This window comes from Anticarsia gemmatalis, chromosome 8 (assembly GCF_050436995.1).
Source record: "Anticarsia gemmatalis isolate Benzon Research Colony breed Stoneville strain chromosome 8, ilAntGemm2 primary, whole genome shotgun sequence".
NCBI lineage: Eukaryota > Metazoa > Arthropoda > Insecta > Lepidoptera > Erebidae > Anticarsia > Anticarsia gemmatalis.
Window position 1 is genome coordinate 2,267,580 of NC_134752.1, and position 24,198 is coordinate 2,291,777.

General features: G+C 34.4%; 1 protein-coding gene across 1 annotated transcript; it reads right to left on the reverse strand.

The window, feature by feature from the left end:
- Nucleotides 1–790: 790 nt before the first annotated feature.
- On the reverse strand, nucleotides 791–22,270 carry LOC142974872 (uncharacterized). Its single transcript, XM_076117442.1, has 4 exons — nucleotides 22,080–22,270; nucleotides 6,737–8,433; nucleotides 3,023–3,073; nucleotides 791–2,857 (listed from the first exon to the last, which is right to left on the reverse strand). Exons 1-4 carry the CDS (start codon nucleotides 22,092–22,094, stop codon nucleotides 1,117–1,119), a joined length of 3,504 nt encoding a protein of 1,167 aa, XP_075973557.1. The 5' UTR covers nucleotides 22,095–22,270; the 3' UTR covers nucleotides 791–1,116.
- Nucleotides 22,271–24,198: the final 1,928 nt, after the last annotated feature.

Sequence of the window (24,198 nt, forward strand, 5' to 3'; positions counted from 1 at the left end):
TTGCATGTAAATAAATATAAGTGAATATGAGTAGGTATGTTTATAGAGTTCAAAGGTGTGCATTAAATAATTATTTACTTGCCATTGCTCTTTGGTTTCGTACGTAATTATAAAACGTTTTCGTTAGATCTTTATCGTAATCATTTATAAAATTAAAGTGCACATTTGGTTAAAGTGGTCACCTCGCGCAAAAACGTAGTACCGCGTGTGGTGGGTTCAAATCCTACCAGGGACAATTTATTTGTGTGAAAACCACGAGTATTTTTCTTAAGCTTGGTTTTTAATTAATACTTTTTGATGTTTTTTTCAAAAAGTCGGACTTAATTGAAAAAGCCAGCTGTTTGGTTCAGAAATCAACTACATATTTCATTCATAATCGGTCTGACAGTAAATTGTTTAGCCGTGGAAGTGAAACAGACAGACAGGAAGAAAAACTTTTGTATCTCTAATATTAATAGTTGGTATTATGTATGGATATACTATGGAGTCATTTTGTTTGAAATAATGCATTGCAAAACTACGATAAATATTGCGGATGTACAAGTACTTATTAATATTTTTTATCATTAATGGGAAATACTACATCTTTATCTCAATATTATCTTTATGGCTCTAGCAATAAGGGTTAGATTAGTATAATATCCATATTACTGGTATGAGCTATTTATAACTCATACATATCATAGTAAACGTTTTATACATATTGAAATTAGAACTGTAGTTAATATTACGAAGTTATTACCTTCGTAAAGGCTCTTTTATTCTGTTATTATGAATTAAAAAACTCATAAACAATGTAAATACGTATATTTTGAAACATACAACATCAAGTTTATAAAAATATTTCTTCGTACAAACTACTTAATTACATCTATGATATACTTTGTACCTATAAATAATTAAGCGAACTTTACAACAAATTGACAATTTAGAACAAAGCCGAAATAATTCTAAAACTGAACAAAATTGCGTTGAAAACAGTCAGTGCTATACTATACAATAAAAAAATAGAGACTAACGTATCAAATTATTTGTTTCCAAATAAGCCAACAGCTTTCCGATATCCTTAAATACATTTTACATAAGTACACTTTGGTATGAACAGCCAGGATTACTCTATACTACCTGGACTGACGGTGGACTATCATCATCCTGAATCACACGGAGCTCTTTCCCATACCTTTGCAAAAGTTCTAATACAATCCCATTGGTCCAACCGAAGCCATTCTGGACTGCGTACTCTCCACCACCGCCGTGGTCTCCGGGCTTCTCGCAACTATACTTCTCAAACATCTTTTTCCAGTTTGTATAGCCCACATAATTAGCCCGAACCCATACATCTGATAACTTTCTCGCTAATTGCTTAGCTTCATCGTTGCCGCTTCTTTCTAGCCCGCCGATTAGAATGCTCTGGAGAGGCGGCCACGCGTTCGGAAAGTCCCACTGTTCTCCCGTATTCCATAGAGATGTTGGTACACCACCAGGGAATTTTAAGGCGCCTGAAGAAACTAAGTACTTGACGAATAGTGGTGCGTATTCTTCCAATCGTGATGATTCGACAGCGCCTGCCCAAAGCGGTGTGGCACAGCTCGGATAGAAATGCTTTCTAGATAGTTTGGCTAGAATATCATAGTCGTACCATGTACCATCTTGAGCATCCCACATCACGTCGTCGATAGCATTCCGCCAGCTCTTCGCTAAGTACCACCACTTTTGCGCTTTTGCATAGTCTCCAGTCAGCCTTCTAAGATCCCCCACCATTTGCAAAGCGCCGGCAAATATCGAGTTCAAATCGACTGGGAGTATTCTTGATGCATTTATATCAGTCAAGTTAAACTTGGTCTCGTTGCCGGCAGTGACAAACCATCTGGACGAGAAATCCCAACCACTTTCGGCAGCACTTTTGATTTCCATGTAAAACTTCTCTTGTTTATCGTCAGGTAGGCTTCTACTGCTCGAGTAGTCTTCGAAATAAGACTCCGGCCGGGGACCTTTGTCGTCCTTGTCTGACGCGTATCGTAAAAGCATGTGTTTTTTCCCATTCATTTTGACGACGACTGTCTTCTTCAAGAGCCAATATTTCAGCTCCTGCTCAACTGTAGCGATATGTTTCTCGAGCCACGCAATGTCTCCAGTACTCTTCATGTAGTCGTGCACCATCCATGTTAATAATGGCGGCTGACTCCGTCCGAGGTAGTAAATTCGACTGCCGTTGGGAATATATCCTAAAGTATTCACAATATGTAAGAAGTTTTCGATCATTCCCTTCGCAGTTTTGGTCATATTGCTGATGAGGAGGCCACGTATTATCCAGTACGAATCCCAGTAGTACAACTCCTTGAATCTGCCTCCAGGAACAATAAATCCATTGGGAACGTAAATAAAACTGTATTGATCAGGATTTAAATAGACATCGTGCGATACTATTCGACCTAACTCTGGCCAAATACCAATGATATCTTTAGCAAATTGCCTGTATTTCGGATCTGTGATTTGTTCAAGAACGGGTGGAGTCGGGTCAAAATCTGGCGGACGCCAGTTAAACAGTTCATCTTTATCTTCGAAATTTTGAGTGACGAAGTTAGCAATTTGAAGACGAGTCGGTCGGTTGTTGGTCTCCTTTATAAGCTTCTTGAAATTAACCACTGTTTCATCTTGGGAGTGCACAAGCTTCAAATCGACGAATGTTTTGGAATCAGGAAAGACTCTTGCCAGTTGGACAGTCCGTAGAAGTTCGCCACTGCAGTAGACAGAAGAATTGCACACGGAGACGATATTAACGGCCTGTGCACATGCACCGAGGAGGCCTAGCACCGGGTAGAGCGGCACGAACCGCGACGAGAGTATCTTCAACATTTTTCAGTCACAATTTCCGTCGAACATAGACTGTGTAAGCGATGTGCAGTAGTCGTGATGTCTGCACGGCCGGCGGTCGACTGCGGCAACAGGCGCGGGGCGAGTGGCCGGGAATATGAGCTGCAACACTCATTATACGCATCGTATGCAATTACCGATCAATTACTGCGATTCAGTTCTGATGTCAGCACAATACACCCACTGCGATCCATCTTTACTACAATTAATTACACTAATTACAACGTATCGAAATTAAGTACGATAGAAACTAGGTCTCATTGTTTCCAAAATAAATACACGTGCCCTTCTTTCAAAGTCAGATTGGGAACTGTCACACTGACATAAGATATTGCTCGCGTCAATTTCGCGTTCGACGTCTCACTTCGGAGACAGTGTGCTATGCGCGTGCGTTATCTGAACGCGCTCTATGACGTCACTGAGCGATATCATAATGCCCTAATATCTCGCCTGTTCAGTTTGGAAGAATAATGTATTATTTTTGTAATGATGCTTCATATTAATTGCACTGTATTAGACACATAAGCAGCTGCATAAAATCTCTCTCAATAAGTAACGAATCTAGGTCATAACACTTATAATGCATATGCATTCTATCTTGATGAAGAATTGAGCGCATTTTTCTGTGAATGTAGATTAAAAAAACAATGGTACTCTGTACAGTATAATATGTTACAGTAATGGGAACCACTAGTATTGCCACCTTTTGGTGCCATATTTTGAGTCTGATCTTGGTAGTCTTCACTAGGTGGCACCACTTACATCCTGAAGCCTGCCTGCAGCCTGGCCATTTGGGCTCTTCAAACTCTCTATAATGTTTTATCGTGGTTTTCCGCAGAACATTTTTTCGGGTGGAAAAAAAAACATTGGTCATAAAGGAAAACTTTTGAAATATAAAAATAGCCGCAATATTTTTTTATATAAATTGAGCACATGTCATTTCTTTTCATAACCAATATTTTATCGCAACCTATTTATAAAACTTTATTGAATCCTTAACTCGTAATTGGTCAGCGTAGTGGACCCAAGGCCTAAACCCTCTTGGCCAAATCGAGGATTGTGGACTGATGAATGCTTTTAAAATGGCGTTTGCTATCACACCTATATTCTATTAAATATAATATAGGCTTACATTTAATTAACTGTGTTTTTATAAGTACATCACTTTTCTCAGCCAATTGATTTCGTCCTATTTAAAACAAATATGTACACAACTGAGTAATTAATGAAAAACTATACTTTATTACAACTATTTACAGCGACACAGCTGCATTTATATTTATAAATAACTACCATTAGTTTTATTGAATACATCAGGCGTTATTATTATAAATCACAGTCATTCACTACAAAGTCATACTGTAATAAAAATAGACATTTGTTACCTATAAGGATAATAATAAAAGTGCTTAGTTGTCAATCAATTATACAATATAATTATATTTACATAACCGTAGGGGTTTTACCTGTGATGTACCTACCATGTACACATAATAGAGAGATATTTATAAATGATGTACCTACCTACAAAATATTTCTTTTTACAAGATGAAACCGCCGACCGACGCGACGACGACGGGCGCCTTTTTGCCCTTCATCCCCTTTATAACCCGAGTTTTGGCAATTAAAATAGGTCTGCATATACCAATATGTTTGGTCTCCGATTATCAACTATTTCCAATGTATTTTTTTATATCTTCAAAATCTGCGGTTAAGCCATGAAGTGTTACATCAAAAGGAATAGATTTTTTTAACCATTTCTATCCCGATCAGTCAGTGTTTAATATAAATTTAATGTTTCTAGTACAAAAAAGCATAGGATTGCTGAAATTTGGCTGCTAAATACAGCCTATTTATTTAAAGTATCCTACGTTTGTTGTGCATTGTAACAGGAAATTGTTCAATAATATTTAAAACCTTGATCACTACACATTTCCGTGAGTCGTAGCAGGGTCGAGACCGCCAAAATTTAGTCAAAAGATCACGAAACATACTTCTTTTTAAAAACACATTTTATTTAATAGTGTTTTCGGTGTGAATTCATACATTTCACTAACTCTATGTAGAGCTATTTTCTACAGGCTTCTGGAAATCCTGATTATTTTCTCTCGGTTAGTAAAGCGTTGTACTCAGTAAAACAGAGCTATGCAGAATATGATTTTGAAACATCATAATTATCTAGTTTCAAAATAAAATAAAACAAAATATATCAAAGACACAGCCTTTATTGTACAACAACATTAAAACGACAACTAACAAAAACCTTACATTTAATACAATAATTTCAAGTTTAAGCCAATTTACGAACCATGACAGTGCAAACGAATTAACAGTAAAACAGCGCTCTATATGTTTTTAATGCGCTAGTAAACGTCATATTTTCATGCAAGGAGAATTTTAATGGCGCGAAAAGTTTGACAGATTTTTCACTTTTTATCACAATTTTTTTTTTAAAGTGAAATATGTGTAAGATGATATTATGCTACAGTACCTGTGGTTATAACTTCATAAATGTTTTTTTTATCCGTCTAATATAATTTCCATACAGGGCACATTATAAGACATTAGCATTATCTACACAAGCTCTTTAATGAGTCAAACATTCTACTGGTATAATGAAAACATGACGCTGCACTCATATGATTTATGGTTTATACAGGAAAATCTTAAAGTTTAATTCGAATTTATTTACTTTAATTTAAACGCGTGAGAAACAAGAAAGATCATAGAATTAATAACAAGAAAATAATTACAATAAATAGAAATATAGGTAACAAGATTTTTAATCTATGATCAAATAACAGATCGATAAATTATAATACAAGGAACTATTAACAAGTAACCCATTTATATCCAGTGATATTTTAATCAACAGTATGTATTTATTTAGTATGTTATTTAAAAGAAAACTGTATTTTTGGTTGCATTTTCAGTATTTACATGCCGGAAACAAAATCTCAAAATTGATCCAGGTATTTTTTTTTCTTAAATTACTGTGTTAATTTTTACTTTATTTTATTTTATCTGTAAGCATCAGAAATATTGAATAAAATTTTTAATGTTCCCTAACTTAATAAGCGTAGACATTATGCAACATAAATATTAATAATAAATAACATTTTACACTTAACACAAAACTTATAATTAAGACGTACTTGGGATTTTTAACAAATAGTACCCACAGGTGTTGGGTTAGTACATTAGTAATTTTTCCGTTTATTCTTAATATAATAGCTCTGTAAATATACTTATATAAATTATTATCTTAATTACCTAATACCGTGTGTAAAGCAATAGAAAGAGGTGCAAAGATAAAGAAAAAAAGTAATTAAAAGATAATAAAGTATATATAACAAAGATAAATGAACATAATTAGGCAGAATAATAGAAAAGTGCGAAGGAAATTAGTAAATTTATATATTAGTAGGTGAGGGAGATAAAAAGCGTGCAAAATTAAAGCAAAATATTAAAAAGATAGACTTAAGTTAAAAACGCTGCCGCATTTTGTGAAATTGTAAAACTTAACATTACTTGTGACAATTACTTTCTGTTTTAAACAAATTCTGTAAAAAATCTCTAATTTTATCGTATTGAAGTATTCGATACAATTTCGGTATTATTTATTTTTGTAAGACCAGTATTTTGCATACTAAGTCAAACCTACTAGAAATTTTCGATGCCGTCCAATTTTGAAATACTTAATTATCTATAACGTTTTCATGGCACTACAGTTTTTTAAAACGTAACTCTTACCTAAATTCGTTTTAAGTTCACAACCTTTGTTTGTAATGTACAATCTACAAAGATATTAAAAAATAAAACTGTATAGGAAAATAATAATGATAGGTACTATTTGCGATACTAGTTTTTTGAACCGCTACTTGAGTCGTAGGCTGTCATGACGTCACCGTACTTGCTAAGGAATTCTAGTACGGCGCCATTGGACCATCCAAAACCTATCTGGACAGTATATTCACCTCCCCGACCTGACTCTCCTGGACTTTCCGCTTGATATTTCTCAAACATCTGCTGGTATTTTGTAAATCCAGTATGGCAGGCCCTGACGAAAGTCTGAGCTACCTCTAGCGCTAGGTCTTTTGCATCATCAGTCTTTATCGCGGCTAAAGCATTAACAATAATACTAACTTCCGGAGGCCATACGTTAGGGAAGTCCCATTGCTCTCCTGTATCATTCAGAGATGTGGGAATACCTCCAATAAATTCTAAAGCAGTCGAATTGCGGAGGTAGCTGACGACTCTTGGTCCGTTTAGTTTAATAAGTTCGTCGCTGACGGCTCCCATCCACAGTGGTGCTACGTTTGAGGTATAGAAGTATCTGCGATGTTGATTGTTCATCAAGTTGTAGTCAAACCAAACTCCCTCGTCCTCGTTCCAGAGCACGGCCTGGATAGCCTCTCTCCACAGTTCAGCTTTTGATCCATACACAGCAGCCTTTTGGGGCTTCATCAGTATACTGTGGAAGTCAGCAAGATTTTGTAGAACACCAGCGAAGATAGCGTTGAGGTCGACGGGAACAATGTATCTAGTGTGAATGTTGATCAGTTCTCCAGCGTTACTTCCGTCGCTAGTGATGAACCATCTCGAAGAAAAGTCCCACCCACTCTCCGCGGCACTCTTCATGTCGATGTAGAAATCTTCGCGTTCACTTTCATCGAGCTTTTGACTTTCTATATAGTCTTCGTTATATGACTCTGGACGTGGTCCGCTGCTGGGAGCGTAATATCTCAAAAGAGTGTAATTTGTATTACCCTTTTGTACAGAAATCGTGCGGGAATCTAACCAGTAATCCACTTCTTTTTCTAGAGAAGCAATATTGTCTCTAATAAATTCGATGTCGTTAGTATATTTGTAGTAAATAGCCATCATAGCGGCTAACATAGGTGGTTGACTGCGTTCTTGGTAGTAATACCGACTTCCATTAGGAATATGGCCGAATATATTCAACAGATCAATAAGATTCTCTATCATTCCTTTAGCTGTGACTTGCATACCGCTTATAAGGAGACCTTCGATGATCCAGTAAGTGTCCCAATAATAGATCTCTTTGAATCTTCCTCCAGGGATAATGAAGCCGTGTCGTAGGGGAACTAAACTGAATTGGTCAGGTTTCTCGAAGACTACATCTTTGACCTTCCGAGAGATGATAGGCCAAATCTCATTGATGTCTTTACCGAATTGTCTTAGTGTTTTATCGCTGATTTTGTTGACGAACTCTGGGTCAGTGGTGTAGTCAGTTGGGGTCCACTCCTCAAGCTCGCCTACATTGGAGAAATACAGATTAACGAAGTGCTCCATTTGTGACTTTGTAGGGTTTGGTCCAGTCTCATTAAGATAGCTGTCGAAATCGGTCAATGTTTTGTTCTCATCGTATTTCATTTCGAGGTCGACGAAGGTCTTGGAGTCTGCGAAGACTCTGGTGGTCTGTACATGGTGGAGGAGCTTGCTGTTGCAGTAGACGGATCTGTTGCAAGAGGGCGGAAGGTCAATCGCGGTGGCCAACCACGCCGTGGTCGCCAGCACTATGACGATGCGCTGCATCTGGAATTAACAGAAAAACTATGTAAGTATTTAATTGTAAGAACCTTTGATAACGAAAGTCACTGTAACTGTCGAATAAACAAAATCAAGATCGTACATTTCAAACATAGAGTACTTTTATGTACGTGGGTATGTGTACATCAGAGTTACCTCGCGAAAAGCTTTAAAATATGAAGGCTAAGTAATTATAGTAAGGCTTAATTATTTCGTAGAGAGGAAATACCAGTGAGTACGCACATTTCCTACAATTATAGTGAGCGCTAACATCTTAGAAACCAAGATGAAATTGTGTCTCAATTAACGAGCACTAAACCAGGTCGAAATAGGAATGTTGTCGCATCGTGGAAAAAGGGTTTCTATGTTTTAATTTAAGTTTACATTTATAAATTACCTCTCGCGTCTGTAAGCATTTACGTCTGTCGGTCGCTAGTGTATCCGACTGCTGATCATAAGCTCTCAGGTTCGATTCCCGGGTCGGGTAAAGGGCTTTTGGTATTTTCTCATTTATATTAAAATATTTCTCAATAGCAGCCAGAAGTTTAGGCGAAACGTGAGTGTATTTCATACGCTATATAAGTGTATAAAGTCTACTGTGTACAATTGACGACTAGGTATATAAAAAGCTACATTAAAGTTAAGTAAGACATTATTTTTAATGGAAAATCCAATAGAATCCTTGGCTAAAACTGAAAATTTCAAGAAAAAATCGTTTCCTTCTTCATTTTGTTAGCTACCATGCACCATTGTGATGTAAACTTGCGATAATTACTTGACAAACGTTTGCAATAAAGCGATGAATTAAAAGTAAACGGTTTGTCGCGACAAATTGTCGACTCATTTGAATGATTCGTGAGTTTCCTTGGTAATGACTATTCGTCAAGGATTTTCATTAACTGTACACTACGTTTGAAAACTAGCGATTGTTTTATTTTTGCTAATAGACATGTATTTTAAAGTTTAACATGTTAAGATTCTAAACTAATAAAATATAACATTTATTATTTCATATTCCGTAATTTAAACATCCATAATGCAAAAACAACACAAAATTAATATTTAATAATATCAACAAAATAATATTTAATTCCTATTACGTTTCTTTACATTCTACTCTTGAGCCACTTTCAGCCTAGTGAGGACTTTTGCAATCTACATATTTGGCAGCCATCTTTAATGCAAATACGCCATGTTATCTATAGACAATTTGCAAATATTTTAAAGCAAGGCCACGGACCGGTATCATTCAGTCAATTTGGCCGCAGGGCCGCGTTAGTGCCATTATTAGCCTATTGCTAAAAATGTTATTTTGTTTGTTTATCCTTGACACGGGCGTTACAACATCGTATAATATTTAATTTTAGCATACTGTCTATTAGAAAGTTAGGCAATAGGTACTATATTTTTATTCAGCTCAGATATACATAAAGCCCTAAATACGGGGTATTCAAAACACGTTTGAAAAATATTTGAACTCTTTGATTGAAATTTATTTGTGTTTAATCCTAATTAGTTTAAGTCCCCAACCCATATTTGGCCCACGTGGTGGAATCAAGGCCCCTCACTCATTCGGAGAGATGACCCTTGCCCAGCGGTGGTCCGGTGGAACATATTAATAGGTTAAGTTTTATAAGTAAACGAATTTTAGCGACGCGGAAATCTCTTATAACTTCGTGATAAGTAGGTATCTATTAATAGTATATCCTAACTCTCAAACAACCGTATTAAAATTAACTAGTCGTTATTACGTCCATTTTGTAATGAAGCGTGAACGACTACGACCTCTGTGGTCACTTTTTGTCGATGATTATTACATAAACAATTTATTTATGCGTAAAATTCCACTGGTTAATCTTAATTGTTTGTGAAGTCCTCGTCATGTTTTATTGACCACAGAATATATTAATTAGTATTTCATGTAATAAAGGATTCGTAATTAGTGACTAAATGCAACACACAGAATAAGTAATTAACTGGCTTCTATAGCCCAATAACTTAATAGAGACCCTTGTACGCAAGATTAGCGAGTGGCAAATGTATACAACATTCAGAATTTACCCGCAGGATAACGCTAGTTGTACTTTGACTTTTATTTTGGACATAAACAGCATTTTATTACACAGAATATTATTTTATTTAAATCCTGTTTTGCAATCCCTAATTGTAATATTGGACTATATCCACTGAGTACTCATTGCGCGTTGAAAGATTTCTCGGAGTTAAAGGTATTATTATGCCAAATAATTTCCATATACAGATATAGGTACATTCAGTAGCTTTCCCTGTAAAAACGTAGGACGATCTCTATATATATACCAACTTGAGCATTCAAAATCAATCATTTATAAATTCATTTAGGTCAAACGTTGACACTTATGATAGAATTATATAATTGCATTGAGAATATCGATATAATTAAGTATTTTAATTTTCCTTCATTTATTTTCGTTTTACCCAGATTGCAAACACAATTTTCCACTCTAACCTTTACCTCATTTATAATCAGATCAATATATCAGTTACAATAATATCATTATGTAAATAATCTAGTTCAACTGCTCGATGTCAACGCTTCAATGAAAGTGAAATGTGAAAACTAGCCCTACGTGTCTCGTGCTGCCTTTACGTTTGTATAGTTACTTGCGCAAGTTGAAAGTATTAATTCATGCTTACTTAAGTAGGTGCCCACTCTCCTATCCATTAACCATCTTAGCTGAATAGAGTTAAATAATAATCGGATAGGACTTCTAATTAGGAGTCGTTGTACAATTAACTATTTTTTTTCCTTAAAACTGAATTTTCTCTTGGTATACCATAAAAATTGAATATTTAATCCTTTACAGGTAAAACGAACCCACATACTATGTATACGTCCGAATTCTTATTCTGCCGTCTTCTTATTTCGACTGTTATGAAAGAATCTCCTTTAATAATCTCATAAATAAATGTACAATTTAAAAATGCCAAATAAAAATGGCTGTTGAAATTTTATTAATGTTCAAAGCATCATTTTATTTTTAGATCTATTAAAAACCAGTAACTGCCACACACGTCTAAACGCAGCATACAGCAGCATAATGCAAGTTATGCGGAAATTATTTATTACGTATGTACATATGTCAATGTATTAGATTCACATTATGTAATGGAGACTAGTGTCGATGTTTTGCTTACAAGTTAATGTGACGAGTTATTTTAATCGCTATTCATTTCCATTTGAAAAGATTACACTTTGTTGATCAGATATTTATTAATTTGTGATGCTGTTTGTTTAGTCCCTACTCCATTATCCTTGCAATGCGTTAGGTACTATTTATTCATTTTACCCATAATCTCAATTTCTCCTTTAATACTTACATTAATCGTTAAATAAACACATATGTATAGAAAAGAACGCATTTTGTTAGCACAATATATTTTTTACAATTAATCAGTTACTCCATTAGCGTCGCGTCGCTTGGATTTTCGGCTCTAAAAAATAAATATAGTTAAATTTTATCCAGTACATCATACTTGAAGAGTAACTTACTTTTTTAGCCTTATTTTCAGATTCTAATAAATAGAGATGACACCAACATTTTTTTACAAAGTAGGTATAGGTATTATTAAGTTTTGTTCCGTTTGTACTTAGGTACTGTTAGTTATAAATTATCAGCGTAGATAATTGAAACGTGTTAGATCTATAATTTTACATACTTGCATAAAAACCCTCATGCACTCAAAACATAAGTATCATGCCTAATTATCATTTTCAAACAATGTAAAGTAAAAAGGTTATACTTAACCACAATTAGCGTAGGTTAAAAATTTCATATCTGTGGTAAAACAATACGGCCGAACAATTTTTGATGTATGGGAGGAAATGAAAATATTTATTTAACGGATAGATTAGTAATGAGTTAGTAATGATAAAAAAAATAAGCTCGACTGGCAACCTTCATGATAAATCCCAGGGGTGCCATTGTTATCGTTTTTTTTTATGATATTTCCATGATTAAAACACGGGTTGTAAACGACTCTCTAATCAATTTTATGGTAAAATCTTACATTAAAATGTAAAAATGTTTTCGTTTTATTTCGATTTGGATCACTTTTATTTTAATTTAGGTAAGAATCTGCGTAACGGGTGCTAATGGTTGGGCTAGTTCTAAAAGATAGAGTCGATTTTTTTCCTACTTTTTGGATTATTTACTCGTCATTTATTCTTAATTAATTATTATACTTCAGCGTGCATATAACAAATATATTTACAAAGCTTACGGCCCTTTTGAAAAAGCACAAAATTATTATACCGAGCGGATAAATGACCTTAAAAAAATATAGCACGCGTGCTTTACGATTATCCGTTTCAATTTAACAATCAATTGTAATTTTTTTGCGCCATAATTAATGCAGAGTATACAAGAGCCTTGCCCTTGCTTTTTTATCTGATAAGTCTATGGTGTCGTGACGTTGCGGCGTCAGACGTGACTTAGTTGATAGGCCGTAACTACTGTTTGGTACAATGAGGAAGATATAAGGAAAATAAGGTTTAAAAAACCATTAATATGACAATGCGTTTTAAATTTGATGTGGGTGTTACATATTAATTAACTTCCTTTGGCCCGCGACTAATTATATTTCCCGGGGTAAAAGTGTTCTTTGTTTTAATCTTAGTTTTAAACTATCTGTGTACCTACAAGATTTTATCGAAATCTGTTCCGTTGATTTTTCGTGGAAGAGTAACAAACGTACATCCATCCATTATCCACAAACTTATTATTAGTAGAATAACCACATAGCAAGATTTCCGGATAAATTTCCGGTGATTCAACAAAGGAAGTAACTCTATAAGTCATTTTCATCACTTTGTCAAAGGCAAATAGAACCGTATCGTTTTATTAAGTACCTATCAGTAGTTTTCCAAAATCAATGGACAGGCCGAAACTACATCGCTTTAGGAATTTTACGGCCGGATCAATTACTTTTGAATAAGTAACTTTGCTATCATTTTATCTATTGGATAGTCTGTCGTACACTTATTCACAACTCGTGGAATTGACTGTTAAAGTTAATATACTAAATCCTATTTTCTTTTACTTTTCTGCAACATTGATAATTTTATCAACATTAATAGCGCAACGTCATCAGTAATTTTAATAACTTTTTTTATTATATTTTCTTGCGAAGAGATTAGAAGGAGCATAAACTATGGTATGATTATCTGTCATTCTATGGGTGCAGAGTTAACTGACCATTGTTTAACGTAATGGCATATTGAATTGTTCTTTATTTGTAGAGTTAGTATGGCGGTACTTATCTCTGTTTTTATTATAATAAAATGTATTTACGACGCTAGGGATGCGGGGATTATTTCTCTTAGTCATATTGTTGGTAATTAATGATCCTACTAATATTATAAAAGCGTAAGTTTGTAAATAAAAAAAAAACTATTAATAGCTTATAACCTGATTTAACACATAGGATACCTTTTACCACGCGAAATCTTTTCACAAAGAATACAAAGTCTTCTTTGTGAAAAGATTTCGCGTTCGCTAGTTCATATAATATTTGCGTAAAACAAAATTCCTAGTTTATACAGTTGGAGTTCGTAATTCAGAATATCAATGATTTCAATGAAACCGGTTATCAACAACAAATAAATTAAAAACCAACTTTGTGTTACAATAATTTGAACCTTGGACAGTAAAATTCCTGTTAGTTTTAGATATTTAAACATTTTGCGCATTTTTAAGCTCAATATATTATCATGGCTTTTGCTTGCGGCTTTGCCCCCGAGGAATTGCACTCCTTTCGCGGTAGAAATCCAAAAATCATATCTTTTAGTGCTCCCAAGAATCATACACGTCTAATTTCAGCTTCATGCTTTCAGTAGTTTCTCTAACTCTACATTTTCAGTCAATCAGTCACTTAGTAACAGAAGAACATTATAACAAATGTGCATGCATCTAAACAAATTATATTATTATTTATCATAGTGTATAGATAATCGTCGACATACAATTTTCTACTGGTTGAACGCAATAACTGCACAGCCTTGCACCGATAAAATCACACATGAAACATACCTACGACAAAATGTCCGCCATACTTCATCCATAGATACTTTAAATAATTACTATATTATAAATAAATAAATCATGTCCGATGGATGAGGGCGGCCCAGGACCGGTCCTATTGGCGCTCGATGGGGGAGGCCTTTGTCCAGCAGTGGACGATTCCCGGCTGAGATGATGATGATGATGAAATAAATAAATTATTGGACAACTCACACACGGTCAATTGATTCCAAACTTAACAGAGCTTGTACTATGGTAACCAAATAACTGATGAACATACTTATATACTTCTAAATATATACTCATATAGATAGATTCACAACCAGGCTCAGAACAAATACTCGTGCTCATCACACCAAGATTTGTCCCGGATGGGATTCGAACCCACCACACGTGGCGCTACGGTTGTTGTGGCGAAGTTGTCACAACTTTTAAACCACTGCGCCTAGTGTGCAGTTGAATAATAAAATTATTATATTATAAGAATGATTATTATGTATATCAAAATTCATACTAATAATAAATGCGAAAGTTTGAATATTAAATTACGCTGAAATTGCTGAACAGAGTTTAATGAAATTTGATTAATCCATCTGTTGAAAAACCAACCTATAGCACAGTCATTCCATAGATGGGTTACCGCATAGTTGTAGTTGAACTCAGAGGGCACTTTAAAAGTCTGTTCCAGTTGTTGTCAATTAAGATAAAAGGTTTGAACAAGTTTGACACTAGATTGTCCACTAACCATAAAATTAAATAGACTTTGCGGTATTTGGTTTATGTACGTACCAGAATGTTGAAAGGGCCTTATAGATACTAGTCTGTAATTTATATATTTATAATTTTATAACTATGATCCACGCGGACGATGTCGCAGACACAAGCAAGCGAAGCATGTTAGAGCAGGTAAAAGATAATATAAAAACCCCACATAGTAATTGTATAAAAAAAGTGTTACATTTTAAGATTTCCCAATAGGTTTTCCTCCTTACCGTTAACGGTTATTGCCTATGATTGATATGACACGGTTCACTTTTCCTTCTTAACTTGCAGGAAAAATATACTAGATTACCAATATCTTATAATTTACTAGCTTCTACCCCCGACTACTGTCAAGTAGATAGATTTCCTGAGTAATTGTTCTATTAACAACCTGTGACTCTTATAACAACAATATTCACTTAGGAAACATTTTTAAATTATTTTATATTTATACATTTAGGCTTCTTCTTTTCCTTGTCTTTATCTCACGTTACGTGTAGTCGGCACAACATGCTTTCTCTTAAAAACAAGCTGGGAATTTGTCTGATGTTTTTACAACCGGCCGCCTGCCTGACGTCAACCCTCCTTGGGAAGAAACTAAATTAACAAAAGCCTTTAAATAACAAACAAATAAATCAGTCTATGACCGATGTTACCTGATGCATCACGTACAAAACCACAGATTGCTCTTGGTCATTGTCAATAGTTACCCAATTGAGGAAAAAGTTTTTCCTTCAATAGAAACGTGATTCATGGCTTATTGCGACGCATTTCTTCAAGAACATTTACGGCTGAATGCAGATAGCTCAAGCTGCAGAAAAGAGATTCTCACGACTATAACTTTTAGGTATAGATCAACTAGTTTGTAGAGAAACTTATATCCAAGGTTCAGGGCTGGCGAAGGTATACATAAATCGTAATTTAAATCATCAGTGACCCGCAGGTTTATGCAGCTAACTGGCCGGTTTGATACAGCTTCTTCATGTTGGCAGGACACAGCATTACTAATTATAATTAAGTTGTCAGACTATATCATACTGCCTTTGACGTGTATTGTAGAGACAGAGAGATACTTTTGACAATTACTTAATATCAAATGATTTTCTTTTGTCCGTTATTCTAAACTTTAAAGGTAAAGGCTAATTGTGTACTGAATGGGTAAAATGGTAGTAATATGGTAATTCTTACGGTGCAGTAAAAATATAACCAATAGAACTGCGGAGAAGAGAAGTTATAGCGGGCAAGCAACTTTATATCCAGATATAGAAACGTAAAAGAATCTATCAGAAAGTACTTAATAATTAACAATTGTCTGAGTAAGATCTTGTTTGAAATCATTCTTAATAACGTTTGGGGAAAACCAAAAGAAATTTTAATTCGTGATCATTTAAACAGAGGTTGTATCGACTGAAGTACAGACCGGTGCCAAACATTGATGACGTCACTGATCGTTTATTAATCGGTGAATGCACCAAAGTCATTAGCATTTAATTTTTGTAAACTTAATAGGTCCGAATGCTTTAACCGCCACCGTTGTTGATAATAAATCGATGTATCGTCAAACAACATGGAACGTCAGAATTTTTTTAGGGTGTTCTAGTTGACATACATACATGCATTATATCACGCCTTTTTCTCATTGTCGCAAAGACCAAAGAACGTCAATTGGTACGGTCAGCTCCAAAAATAGCTGATCATACTCAATCTTTTGAAACCCTATGTACTGAAGTGTGCACATTATTCCATGGAAAAAAACATTTGCCATTGATTGAAATGTTTAATTCTAACTCATTCTAACTGATTTTGATCAGTTATTTATTAAAGTAACGTAACACAGAGGTTTTGAAAATATAAAGTTGTTCAGTTACTTTTGGCCTTCAGCCCTTGCCTCATTCAGTTCCATACATCTGATCTTTTTTTTAACATCGCCGATGTAATCTCTGTATGTCTTTCTAGGTAACTTATGTTTATTTATTTATTTAGGGAAAACAAACAGTTGCACACTTTTCTTAATATATTTATTTATGTTCTACTGAAATTTGATGTTCTGAAGCAATATGATGTCCAAGATGGGACGAAATGAAAAAACATAGGAAACGCGAAAAAGAAGACTGTTTCACGAAAGCAAATACGCTTAAAGAAAGCATAACACATGACTTCGATACACTTTACAAAGGAATTACAATATTATCTAGATATAGGCAGTAACACAACTGTCATGGAAGTTAAATATCATTAAGTTTCCTCTCAAACACATAAAATATAGAAACTGCGGCCAAAAATAGGTTTACGTTTTCCCTAAGCTTTGGTATTCCCGTATTAAAAAATATACGCTTATATGGGTTTTCGTATATGTAATATTGACGGAAATTGGTAATTAATAAGGTAAATGACTTAAAATACGGCCTTTGTTTATTTTAATAATGTAAGGTAAGGAAAATTAAATTAAGTAATTCGTCTATGATTCAAATATATGAAAATGGGGATTTCTATTATAATGGAATGTAATAGTTATTGATTGAGAACAATAAATAGACTGGCAACATTATTACCTCATTAATTAACCTGTTATTATTCATAGTGTTGCCATACGTAACACTATGAATACTTACTGGTAATTGAGACCCTATTATTTTTCGCACTGATCAGTGCTTTAGCATTTGACAAGGTTTATTTCGAACTCTTTTCTTATTATATAAAACGTGGTTTAAAGGTCAGACCCATTTTTTATGTTTTCTTTTAGTTTTAGCTTAGTTAACAACAGTCGCGCGGATCGGTCTGAGGTTAAGCTGCGCGTGCCGAGGTTGTTTTGTGGATGTGTGACCATCTAATACATATCGAGTTCCTCCGTGTTTCGGAAGGCACGTTAAATTGTGGATCCCAACTTTAAATTTCGAAGATCTTTGATAGTCGTTAACAGTAGTCAGAAGCTTGAAAGTCTGACAACTAGTCTTACAAAAGGGTATTGTGTTATAACCCAGGTGGGTTGTGGAGGACCGATAAGCAGACGCGCTAAGTAAAATATTGTTGATACCAGTATTTACCTTGTATCAAGAAGTTTAATAACATCGATTTTAAAACTATATTCTTTTATTAAGAGTAGAATAATAATATTCGTAAATGCACTTTAAAATATTATATATTTTTAAAGGTTCACATTTAATTTGCTTTGAATATAACCGGATGTAGAGGTCATAAAAGTACGTATTTATAAGTAGTATTTTTAAACAAATAAAAATGTTAACCACGCAAGTAAATATAACTATTCAAAGGTAAGTTTTATAAAGACAATATTATATGGGAATAACATTGTTAATGACGAAACGCGGGTGTATTTTAAACACGCATAATTCTTTACACCTTCAGGCATAGCACCCGAGCATAATATATTATCAATTTAAGTAATATAAAGAAGCGAAATTTAAAAGATTTTATGAAAAAAAAAATCCAAACTAATATTATAAATGCGAAAGTTACTCTGTCTGTCTGTCTGTTACTCAATCACGCCTAAACTACTGCACCAATTTGCATGAAATTTGGTATGGAGATATTTTGATACCCGAGAAAGGACATAGGCTACTTTTTACCCCGGGAAAATGACGCATTGCCATGGGAAAATTCAGGTGGCGGACGAAGTCGCGGGTAAAAGCTAGTTATTTATATTCTTTGAACGCGAAAATCTAAAAATACCTAGTCCATGGAAGTACTTTTCATTGAGGAAAGTCATTATAGCCAAGTATAAGTATAAATATTAAAGCATTTCTAGGTAATTCCCCAAATACAAGTCACGTTACCGTATTTTAATTTCAACGTAAATTTCGTAAAATAATAAAAATATACTGATATTTGTTTTAAGATGTTCTTATTTTAACCAAAACATGTGATAAAAGTTATAATCTTATCAGTTATCATCCACAAGGTTACAGTTAAATATTGCAATAAATCTATTTACTACTATTTGTTCATCGTTTTATGAAATCTGTGATCTTTGAAAGTAGGTTGGTATCGTAAAACTGATGACATTAACTAATTTTAGAATCTTATTAATTAGGTTTCATATAAACTGTCATGGTTAGTTATGACTTTTCAGTAGCGCAATTCTGTACAATCGGGACTGTCGAGTATCGACATTTTGACATTTAGAAGGTACTGCCAAAATATTTCCTACGACACCCGTCAAAGGCGCTGATCAGATTTTCATACAAAATTTCTCGATGACAGGTCGGTTGTCGGTAGTCGATAGTGGTAGAGAATTGAGCTACAGTTATTGATTTATTACTTAGTTAGAGGAGGTAAGAGTGGTTAATTCCCACATCAATATTCAATATCTATTAATTCAAATGTCGGAGTAGATATTATATAGTGAGTTTGTTTACGTTTTGTGAAACTGGCCGTTTAAGATATCAGAGCAAAAAAAAAGAGCTAACAAGAAAATTGGGACCACTCTTTTTAATCGCCAATTATATTTTTATCCTAATAAAGTAAATCCTACAGATATTATAAATGCGAAAGTTTGTCAGAATGTATGTATGTATGTGCGTATGTATGTATGGATGTTTGTTACTCTTTCACGCAAATACTACAGAACAGATTATGATGAAATTTGGTATACCTATAGGTAGCTGAAGACCCAGAATAACACATAGGCTACTTTTTATCGCAGAGTTCCCGAGGGATCAGGATTTACTCGGGAAGGGTTTCCACGCAGACGAAGTCGCAGGCGGCCCCTAGTTTTATATAATAGCGAGTATCTAGTCAATATAAGTAAGGCTCTTAAACATAGTTACTGTTTTTGAGTAGCCATTCTTTACTCAAGTAGACATTCACGGGGGATTAACAACAAGTATTCTCTTTATCAATTGACACATCGCTTATCTGTTATCTTATCTATGCATTTATGTACTAGATCTGCTGTTATTGTTTATTTGAGTTAAAAAATCTTATACATAGTTTATTAAAGACTTTACATTTTTTTAGGACTACAAAGAATCTTGGTTCACAGTCATGTATTTTGTTCCCGAAGGTGAAGTGATAAATATTTTTACATATTTCGATGTTAAGATTATTATTAGTTTCGTGCTGTAAGTGTAGTACTGTAATACTTATCCGGGCACTGAAATCTGACTTACTTCAGGATCGTGATTAATAAAACTACAAGTTTATTGAGAACAGCGACGTCAGTGTCATTGTGTGGTTCTAAGTTCGCATCTGCTTGACTATGCCAGCGAACGTTGCAGGACTTTGTTTACAGTGTCCAAGTGAGTCCACAATACACAGGTACACATTACCTTACTCTTAAGGCCCGATGAGACGGGTAAACCGACAACAGCTCTTAAAAATGCCAAATAATCATACAAAAAACTAAGACAAACTGGTATTTGATTACCTTCTTTTTGGTTCAGGTCACGCCTCCTAAAGTCATATGTCAGATTTTTGCCTTCAAACAATACAGGTTTTCTTTATTGCAATTATAAAACCAGATTCTAATAACTTATTTGAACAAAAAACGACAAGAAAAACCAGTTACATTGTGAAACGATTATAAATTAAAACTTGTTGTTATAAATTTGTTTGATAACATTGTTTCAAATTATTTATTCAAGTTGGATTGCTTGTAAATAACAGTAATAAACGGGCACGAATGTAAAATATATTTTGAATATAAGTTATTTAGCAAAATTTACTGTATTCATAATATTGGATTACACAATACACAGACTCGTAACCGGCGGTCCTGTTGGGCAAGATATACATATAATGGAATAGGAAGTTGGTAAAGATCGTACCAAATGGCGTTGTTTGATCTCTCTCTACCCCTGCGCGAGGGAGTTAATTTTATGTATATTAAAATATTTTTATTAAATAAAAATTATTCCTTAAAACATTGAAAAACGTAAAATACATATACATTTTAAAAAATTTTTTGCATTCATCCGCAGTGATATTTGAAGGATAACGACGTACTCATCAGTAGACATCAACGCGCGAGGCGCTATCGCAAATTAATTGCATCGCGAATTATGATGACAGCTAATCACATTTAATTGCTTTACTACATTTGCTGGTATGATATTTATATTATTATGTAATTTTGTTTTAAAATAACCGCAAGTTGCAAGTTATTTTATTGCTAAATTACGTATAGGTAAGTTGTGAGTTTGTGCGAAACTTTAGATCATTATTTAGGCTTTGATTCTCTGCCTATATCCTTAGGAATGAAAGCGAGATTGCGAGATAGTAAATATTTATTACCCCAGGTTATTCATTGTTTTAGATTTAATTTTATCATGTAAAAGTCAGTCCACAAATTCGAAACTAGTTTTGAATTATGATTTTTTATCCGATACACTATACATTTTGGTTTTTTATATTATTAACATACTTATATTTTTTAAACAGTCATTAATACTTTATATTAACAATCTGGCTTCTATGTTAACTAACTTGAATAGATTTCTAACACACCTTTCCAAATAAAAAAAATAATATCAACTTTTTTCTTTTAAGGATTCCGTACGCAACGGGTAAAAACGTTTTGTTAAAGACATTTTCAAAGTGGCCTTTATTTATCGTAACTTCCTGACACACATACTTATTCATAACAAAAACAATCATCACTATCATTGACAAACCGTGAGTGTTTTTCTAGAGAATAAACAACCACTTAAAGATAAAATCCTTTATAACATGATAAAATAATAACTAGATTAACGTAAATAAAAAAACAAATATATTTTTACGATCCTACTCGACCTCTTTTAAAATTAAAACAAGAAAAAAAAATATTGATATAATATAGCAACATTTAAAAAAAAAACATCGACTCACCTCAAAGGACACCATTCACTTTTCAATGTAACACTAAATATTAAAAAAAAGTCAAACACTAATTCACATTCGATTATTCGGTATAACGATTATCGATTAGTCATTGTTACGATTAGTATACACAAGTGTTAAGGATGCGAGCTGGTTGGCGACTGCGCGAACGGCACTCGCAGTGACAGTTTCAAGATCAACCGTGGAATAGTTGAGAGGTGCGCCGGCGCAGGCTTATATACTACACTGTAGTTTGATAAGAGCTCGCATGTTAGTTTTTAGAGCTATGTTAGATGCACATGATCTTATATTTTCAGAAAATGATTAGGCGTCGGTAGGTCGTGGGTTCGGTTCCCACACGAAAGACTTATTTGTGCGATCCAAAAATAATTGTTCCGGATCCGGTTGTACTTTGTCTCCGTTGTTTGTATGTTTGTAAAAGTCCTCGTGACACAAGAGCAATTCTGAGTGCGGGAGTTGTCTAAAAAACAGATACAATTAGATAGTGTGTAATATACTCGACATTTTTTGGTTGGTATCATCAGATAAGGCTTGCCGAAAATACTTCCATGACAAGCCTTTATTTTCATAATGGACATCATACAACCTTTAAACATTCTTTAATACGAAAAGTCTATTATCTGATAAAGTCTTATGTTAGCAAATCCAAGGGCCTTGTAGCCTTTTTGGTAAAAGTCCAAATATCTTGTAGTCGTGACAATTCTAACGTTATAATAATAGGTATATTAATTATATTTATTTGTATACTAAAAACAGGATAACTGATTAATATTATGTATAATTTTATTTGAGTCAGGACATTGCGTAGGTAATTAGGAAATTCCGAATAATTCTGTATTAAGTCACGCATGCAGCATGCGTAGACGAATAAGGGGGCTTGTTTCAAACGTCATCGAGTGTAAGTAAACAGGTAAAAATATTAATAAGAAACATATGTACGTAAACGCAGGGACTTTTTAGTTTCACGAGTCCATCAGCCTTTTTTTTCGTCAGGACAATGCATTACTGCTTGTCCCGCTCCAGGGAGGAAGCGGGGGTCTGTCGGGCTCTCCCACCGGCTAGGCGTTCCGGCTTTAAATTTGGGCATACCGACTAAAAACCTGGCGGTGTTCCTTCAGCAGTCACCATAAAGTGGCCAGGACGCGGTACCTTTCTTGCAACCATGTTGGAGTCGGCTTCCAGTCTTCGAAGACCTGATCGTGTTATAACCCAGGTAACTGGTTTGTGAAGGTCCGATAGGCCGCCGCTCCGTGTAAAATACTGGTATTCAGCCGTAACCCGTGAGACCGGAAGCCGACTCCCAGCATAGTTGAAAGAAAGGCTGGGCTGATAATGTTAGCTAAAATCACTATTAAGTTTTGTCGCTTGTAGGTTTTTTTCTAGTCATCCATAACTGAAAAAGGTTTGTCGTAACACGTTATTTTTCATCCGAAGGTCTGAAGTCTATTCCTCTCATATAGTATGGTACGTGCAGGGAATCAAACCGCAATTCAAAACAGCACTACGTAATAAATACGTCAACTTTTATTTTATTTATTCAACAAAAGGTAAAAATGTATTAAAATGAATCACTTTCATCAGTTATTACCCGTGACTGTGTGAGGGTTATTTTCCGGCTTCGATTTGAATATTTGACCTTCGCCAACGATGTACATACAAAATTCACGCCGTTTCCACATAAGATTAGGTAGAGACCAAAGAACGCCACTGGTACGATCTCTACAATCTTCCCTTGCATGTATAAACATGGATGTGAACGATCCATACCTTTAACGATATATTTACAACGAATAAAAATTCTTATTCAGATTTAAAAAAAGAGTACTTACTATATTGAAGCCACTGACGGGCAATTGGAGTCAAAATATCGAGAAAGACAATGTAAATAATGCATGATCGCGTTTATCACCATGATATCAAATAACCTAGTCGTTATGTTCATAGATAAACAATTTAGCTATTGGTTGCCCTGTTTCAAATTCAGATTCGTATCATTCTAAAACTATCGCAAATTAAAATTCTCACTTAGATATGCGGAAATGCAAACGTTCGTTACAAGAAACCCCAAAAAACTCGACCCCCCTTTTTTCCTATGATTAAATAAACA